We start from the raw sequence: 8,159 nt of genomic DNA on the forward strand, positions 1-8,159 counted from the left end.
AAGAAAGATTTCTCAATTACTCTTCAGTAGCAGCGGGGGAAGCAATGGTCAGCCGTAGTGCCATTTATTATTTGTACCATATCCTTACTTTACGGACTAGAAAACGAAAAGGATGTTCTAGGTATGAAGTATGAGGTGAATCTGGTAAAAAGGCAGGAAGAATCAAGTATGAGCGTGGTGGCTTGATGTCTTTAAATCATTCGCAAACACTCTGTGCAACTCCGAGTTACCAAACAGAAGTGAACAAGTTAGTTTGTTCGGCTATCGCCGCATAGCGATTTGGATCGCCAGCAAAAGTTGATTTGATCGCTTCACGTTCTGAATTGATACTGGGCGAATTATTTCACGATTCAAGCGACAAGCAGAAAATTAACGGACGCGCAAACCACACGAATTTCGGAGCATTAAATCGTCTCTAAGAAATGAATTGTCCGAAAAAGTGAATGACGTTTTTGGTAAATGGACAGCTAGATTAGTCATCACCGACAAAAGGAAATGGATGGAGAATGAAATGGAGTGGCAAAAAGAACGAGATCAAATCGAAACGGGAAAATTTTGATGGAACAACCACGACGATAGTTCTAGATAGTGAGCTCTGTGAGCGGGCAAAATCGGGGCAAAATGAACCAAATCCCGCACTGTGATCAGCTACCCGAGCGGGCAAGATGGAGCTATACTGCCCGCTCGGGATTTCTCGCTTGGTCCCGCAAGATCAAAGATCATTTTTTGGTGTTTTATCCCATATAATAAATCCTTTATTGATCAAGCTTGTTCGGTCAAGAACCCCACGCTTGGTCCATAATCCATATATACAACAGTCAGCCATAACAAGCATGCCGATTGCAAAGTAAAACAGGACTACCTTTCTTCACAAGTTTGTTCTCAATGTATAATTCACAGATAAACAATAAGACCTTAAAGATACCGCACATATTAAAATAAACTTTATGACAGACGCACAAGAACAACGATAACAATACCACCTAAAAGATGCTTTACATATACCAATATTACAAATTAAACTCCTTATTTGATACTTCGCTATTTACAACCAAAATCTGCTCTAGTAAAATCGTCAAAAACTATGCTTAAAATTTTCAAGTTCGCTCTAAATTTACAAGCTACATTGTCAGGGTATATACTTAAGTCCCGTTCACAAGGGCATTTTTTTGGTGACAATTTTATGTGGTACTTAATCGTGTAGATAGCACAATTGAAAATTCGCGGTCAAGTGGGTCTGCAAGGTTGCCTGGTCCTCCAATGGCAGCAATCTGCCACATGTAATGTAACGACTCGTCTACACGAGCAATTTTTCATATCTGACAACTTTTATTTGTCACATAAAAGCTAACACGCCAGCTTTTCTGCAAATACACTTGTCACATAAAAATTGGCGAAGTTTCCTCGTCTACACGAGAAAATAAAAATTGTCACTTAACAATAGCTCGTGTACACAGGGCTTTAATGATAAAACTGTATTTCCTTGATTCTTCTCATGATAACAAAACCGTTGAGCATCTTTCACGCAGATGATGATGAGAAACACACTCGATGAGAACTTAAACCCTCCCAAGTTCCAGAAGACAAGTCAGGATTCAAATATGCTGTTTCTTAAACTGTGTACGCGAAGAATATAAATTACACATATCTCCGGCAACAACAGCATGCCGGGCGTCTGTATCTAAACAGGGACCCATCACAACTGCTGTTACTGATAGACGACTACGGTTCCGTTAGCCTCAAATCTCACTGATAAATTAAATTCTGGTTTTATCTACTGAAACGGAGTCTTTTATACATCAAATCAAGAATAAGTTATATTAAGTCTGTTAAAAATATACATGATGTGCCGATACCAAAGAGCTAAATCCCGGGAAAGTCCAAGAACTGCACCATAATCGGCAAGCGTTGTTCTACTGAAGCAATGAGTAACGACACTGAATCACACATATTTTGTCGAATGCAATAAAAAATGAGTGGCTGTGTGATCGGTACCAGTAAGTTGTACTTAAAGAAGACGAAGCAGTACTACCTTACGGGCAGACCTTACTTAAGGTCGAAATCAATCATGGGTGCACTTGCATGCTTGGGGTTTCTAGAAAATTAAGTTTTTTAGAATATTGCATTTTGTTTACTCAACTCCGAGTTTAGAGATCGAAATAATGGTGTATGAAAACTGGGGTGAATTGAAATCGATTTGATCCCTTTCGGTCAATCAAGCTTGAAATAATCAAAGCCCGTGAAAAAAAGTTTGCCTGCCACGGTGTTGAAGAAAACCGGAAGGCAAAGGTAGATTCTGTCACCAGAGGGACCCCAACCTTCAAAATCCTGGATTCGCCTTTTCTGCACTTATCCCAAAAGAACTTTCTTCTTGATTAGTTCGGACAGAGTAAAGCAGTTCAAACCCAGTTTTGAAGCCACTCCTTTGGTGAAAGCTAAACATCGGCATATACATGAAAAAATTACTCGACCCTGATTGGCTGAGAGCAGTGCAGTTCAAGTGTGACACAGTCCGAAAAGTGTAATACACCAGTGCAAAAAATGTAATACCAGTGCAAATTACACATCGAAATTCTGGATTAGGATTGGCTAATAAAAAATAGGGTTTGGTCAGAACCGATCAAATCTTTTGTTTTCAAATAAAGTGCGTGCCTTGGATGGCGCAATTTGTAGCACAATTTTCCCCTGATTGCATGATACGCGTGCATTTCGTCTGCTTAGCCATCTCGAATTTTTTCATGTATATGATTATTAAGGACTTTTCTTGTGAAATTTGTAATAAATAAGCACTAAGCACTTGCCCTACGGGATCGTGCAATTTTGGTCGTCTTTGAAAAAAATTAATCGTGCTTATTTATTCCAAATTGCACTCGAAATCATGCGATTATCTATACATAATACAATTATAAATTTGTAACCTATTTATTTCATGTGTCTTCAACAATGAAACAAGGTAGACTGAATGTAGAGGTAACAATGCTCCTAGTTGAACATTGAACATGCGCATGAAATTTTAGAAAGTGTGGAAGCTTTGGTAAGTTTTAAAAGATTAACCCTTTTAAAACGACCAGTTCAATGGGATTCTGACAAATTTATGAAATTAGTATGCGAGCAGGTATCACCTTCAGGTTCTTTCACAGTAGGAATACACTGAATTAACCATGAATTTGGGTCTTCCTCAATTCCTCCTTGAGTTAAAGAATAATTGGACGATAAAAAGTGATCTTAAGCCTTTTAAGTACGTAGCTGGCAAGAAATTACCATCACTGGTCCAAAATATATAAATTAATGTTACTATGCACGACCTTGAGTAAGTATCAAGATCAAAAACAGATTGGCACAAATATTAGCTACTAACAAACAAGATCTCACTGATGTACAATATTTATTGATTGTGTGTATATCAATGTCAGACACACAAGGTTTGCGTGACAGAGCGAGGGTTAGTCCTCTTACGTGAAGAATTTTTGTCGAACTCACTCCAAGAAATTGCACCTTTTCTCTTAATTTAACCTTGACAGCTTGATTTACCTTTGCTGCCATTTTCAGCTGGATACTAGTAATTATTATTTTAAGCTCTAAATTGGCTACCCTAAATCTCTTCCATAAAAATTATCTGTGGGTTATTGGGGTTACGCTAAAATCTCTTGGCCCTATTGCATAATCTTGGGCTGAAAGTTATATGTACATGCGTGAACAAAGATAAAAATCGCCTATTGTTCTGCTAACTGAGCCAGCCCAGTTACCAGGACGACCAGGATTTTGTCTGATTCACACTGAACAAGACACAGTACTTTCTCTCTCTGTCCAGTTAAAGTAGCTACCATGTATTGTAATTGCATATTTATGTCTAAAATAACCCTTTCAACTCCATGATAACCTATGTACTGTTAAAATCTTAAAAACAGAATTAGTACTTCTCTGAAATGTAACTAGTACATGTATTACGACATTGAAGAACAGTGCGTGGAAGGTGAACCCATCTGTGTTAGCACTTTATCAAGCCACTGGAGTGGACCATTAAGGTGAAGCTCTATCCAGCATGGTGTACTGGTAACAGTTTGTCTGCGATATTCCGCACCCCATCCTTTAACAAATGACATTCTGATGGTGCACATGCGAGTTAATGCATAAACAGCTTCAAAACCCTGATTGACAGATTGTGAGAGCAATTGCGCAAACTCCTGGTTGTTGAAGATCTTTAAGTTGCAACCAGGTGGAATTTTGCAAACGGTTGCTGGATGCCAGTTATATCGCTGATTACAGTTGGGGCTCTGAACAAATATACTACTGTCACTTAAACATTCCGCAAACACTTCTCCGCCAATGTAATACAGACGCACACCTTTTCCAATATGCTTACGCGTCATCTCAATCTGTGGATTTCGGTTAATGTTTGACAAGAGCCCTAAACAGAATCTGTCTGAACCAGAGGGATCAGTGAAACCATCCACCGTAAGACTTGGTTTGGCAGCGTAAAAACTTTCACCAACTCTTGTATTCATCTCATAATATGAAATTTGACACCAATGAAGAGGCTCTGTATACTGCACAGGCTGAGCATCTGATGACAAAAATGTGACAAGAACATGAACATTACCGATAACATAACAAGATACAAATTTTCTTGACATTAAGCGAATGGTGTTGATGAGATGTCTCACCTATAAGTGATGGATCTGGTGACAAAGGGCACTGATCTGTAATAAAAGCAAACACAACAAAGGATTAAGGCCGCTACTTTAAACACTTCTGCTGAAAGAAGTTTGCTAGTAGCATGACATAAGAGCAAAAGAAATGCACTGTTGTTAGATGACCACAGCAGATAAATTTGTAACCTCTAGAACCAGATGATACACTACAAGCAGTTGCTTGGTTGCAAGCAATAGGACAACTGGAAAATCAGAGTCCTACACAGACAGGCAGTATAACACCAGAGGTCTTTTTTTTTCCAGTTGTTTTTTTCCCGCAGCCAAGCAACCAGCCAATAATCTTTCCCACTCGCACATAACACCTTGAAATATCTACAGTTGCATCTAAAACAAGCTCAAAACAGAGAGGGAAGGAGAAGAAAATTATAAAAGCAGAGAAGGAAAAATGCCACGAATGTGCGCCTCATAAAAATGCAGAAAGAAGTTAACTTTCACCCAACAGTTTAAGTTTTTAGCATGTTTGCAGAAACTGGTAGCAGATCATTGATCGTGTCACTAAGAAAACGGATTGAAATCAGCCCAACATAATGCTAGGCATGACCCATCAACCCAGTTCCACTAGAATGAATAATCTTGACTGATCTTCTGACTGCAACTTACCTGGAGCATCACAGTCACACTTTGATTGAAAGAGAGGTTTAGTCACGATACTATTTTTATACTAAATCGCAAATGTGGACCTGTTAAAGAAATGACCACCAACCTGTCTGCATACTTTGCGGTTGATCTCCAGACATCTCAGAGCACTGATCTTCAGACATGTACCCACCTGTTGGAGTTTCTTAAAAAAAAAAAAGAACCTTCATTTTCATGAAACGTTTTGAGGGGATATACCATGGCAACCAGTTGAATAGATTTATCATTACCAATTATGTGTGGATGCAAAATATACTGAATTATGATAGCAAATATTTAACAATGTCATTGTCACTATTGTTATAACATGGTAATCTAGTAAATGGGGCTAGTACTGCTTGTTTTGTAATCATGTACGTGGTGTGCAAAGTTAATCATTTTCAAGACATTACCATACATTAAACAAGAAATAATTAACAAAGAGGGATGTAGTACAAGAAAAGTGTCTCTTTACACAATACCCAGCCCAAGGGAAAAACAAACACGCTTCTCAGTTATAAAAATTGCTCTTTGGTTTGTAGGAAATGACTCATTTTTTAGAAACACACATGTACATGATTCATAAAAATAGTATCTCCGTTTTGTTGGTATCAATTAAGTTTCTTTAGCCTGTCTAACAAAATGATTTTCAGCTTTAATGTAGTGTCTGTTCTGAACACGTAGGTACATTTGTAGACTTGCATGTGGATCCTCACCAACACTGTGTCAACCTATCTATACATAAACATGGTTGTATGAACTGAAATTCCTGACTTGTTTACTTTTTTTGGCTATAATTACACTACAATGCTTGCCTCCTGATACAAATTCACTGCCAATAGCACGATACACCCAATAACTGATAGAGAAAGCAAATTTTATTTCATTTTTTGTGGTATGAAGATTTCATATTGAAAATTATATTCCATGTTTATACCAAACTAAGGTTATCAAACAGGAAATACTCTTCCCGTTTCTTGCATGCACAGGAACTGACTAATGACTGTCAACATTGTATCATCAGATAAAAACAAAATCATTCTTTTAAGACTTTTCCCTTACCAGGAAGGAATGAAGAATTTGTTGGTTCTTGAGTAGGAAATGAAGTATTTTCTGGTCTAATATGTTCTAACAGTGGCGGCCGTTCTCTTGGAAGGTCTGTTGTTTGTCGAGGAACTAGCACGGGAGGGAGAACTGAAAAAAAAATAAACTGAGCATTACTGGGTTGTATACAAACACTGTATCAAATACAACAAAATTATGATAATATACTTAATCATGACATTCCCAGACAGGAAAGGAAAGGAAAGGAACTTTATTTAAGTTTCTAGTCATTCTAGCGCTGGAGCACTAATTGGGGACACTGTAAATTGAAATTAACAATAAACACAAATCAAGTCAAATGTTGGTTTTTGAGGAGAACCTGGAGAAAACCTCTCGGTGCAGAGTAGAGAACCAACAAACTTAACCCACTTATGACGCCGAGTCGAGGAATCGAACCCGGGCCACATTGGTGGGAGGCAAGTGCTCTCACCACTGCGCCATCCCTGCACCCCGGTGGGTGGGATTGTGGGATTGTTCCGAGGGTGTTGGTTGTCCTTTGTATCTGTATGGTACGTGCACACTGAGTCTTGGCCAAGCGCAAGCTTTTTAAGTATGTAATGTTTACCACCTGAACTCAATGGAAAGTTTTTCGATTAAACGTTGAAGTTTCAACAATTGTTCATTTGTTCGGCCATTACTGACTGTGAACCGACCAAAACCCTGGCAAACAGGGATCTTTTAAATGTGCTTTCTGATATACTCACCTACATTCTACTTTCATAGTCCAAGACACTTAACTGCCTACATGTTCTTTTTTCTTGGTAGAAAGAGAAGGAAGGCATATCCACCACTGTATATTTCATTAAATTGCCCTTCCAGTTAAAATGTTTCTGAGAACCCTGGACAAAAACTGATCAAGTAAACGTACATTCCTAATTGGCTTCAACAATCACGAGAGAAAGGTGCCAAAAATACACTATAGCTTGTAATGAGTTTTTTGTGTGTGTGTGTATTGTTAACTTTGCCAAAAAACATGGAAATTGTGCTGCTGAACAAGAGTTTGGAGTTGAGTGTAATAATTATTCATGCAATCATGGCAAGTCATACAAAGAGAATTACAGTCAAAACAGCTCAAGCGTTCCTCTGACAAGCAGATTAATGAGTTCAATATAATTGCAAATTTGATTTTAGGAATCATTTCAATAATCTGGTAGTCAAATGAATGATGCAAATTTCAAATCAAATCTCAGTTAAAAACATGAATTTTGATTGGATTATTGCTCAACTCCGGAATTTGACAACTGTACCAATATTTGTATTATCTCTACATACATACAAGCATTTTTTACATACTTTTTGATAAGGCAGGTTGGTTTGTGGCAACCAAACGGCTGGTGGGGACCTGCCATATGACCTAAATAGATTAAAATCCAAAAATCTTACAAAATTAAGAAATAGTCGTTAAAGTGAGAGATCGAAAATCGAAAATTTAAAAAAATTAAAACGTTCGGTTTCCTTGATCACATCAAACAGGCCTCTTTCTTGAATTGAATTTGATCCAGTATTCTCAAGGCCTGTTTGAGCCTTTGTTAAAAATGCTGTTGAGAGGTAGCATCTCTGACAGCTTTGGGAATTGAGTTCCACACCATAGGTTCTCTGTACCCTGCACTGTTTCTTTCAAATATCGTGTTATAACATGCACACGAGAAATCATTAGTACGTCTTAGGTTATAGTTATTGCCAGTGTTACATGTTAAAAATATGGCTGAGTGTTGAGCAGGAAAGCTG

At 37.9% G+C, this 8,159-nt stretch overlaps 1 protein-coding gene across 1 annotated transcript in view; it reads right to left on the reverse strand.

Annotated features, from left to right (window-relative positions):
* Positions 1-867: 867 nt before the first annotated feature.
* Positions 868-8,159, reverse strand: part of LOC138008239 (mothers against decapentaplegic homolog 3-like) — a 15,199-nt gene continuing 7,907 nt past the window's right edge. The window contains exons 2-5 of the mRNA XM_068855504.1: positions 6,390-6,521; positions 5,416-5,493; positions 4,665-4,700; positions 868-4,564 (exon numbers count right to left, since the gene is read on the reverse strand). Of these exons, the coding sequence (XP_068711605.1) occupies positions 3,945-4,564; positions 4,665-4,700; positions 5,416-5,493; positions 6,390-6,521 (866 nt within the window). The 3' untranslated portion in view covers positions 868-3,944. The remainder of the gene's footprint in view (positions 4,565-4,664; positions 4,701-5,415; positions 5,494-6,389; positions 6,522-8,159) is intronic.

This window comes from Montipora foliosa, chromosome 6, assembly GCF_036669935.1.
Source record: "Montipora foliosa isolate CH-2021 chromosome 6, ASM3666993v2, whole genome shotgun sequence".
Classification (NCBI taxonomy): Eukaryota; Metazoa; Cnidaria; class Anthozoa; order Scleractinia; family Acroporidae; genus Montipora; species Montipora foliosa.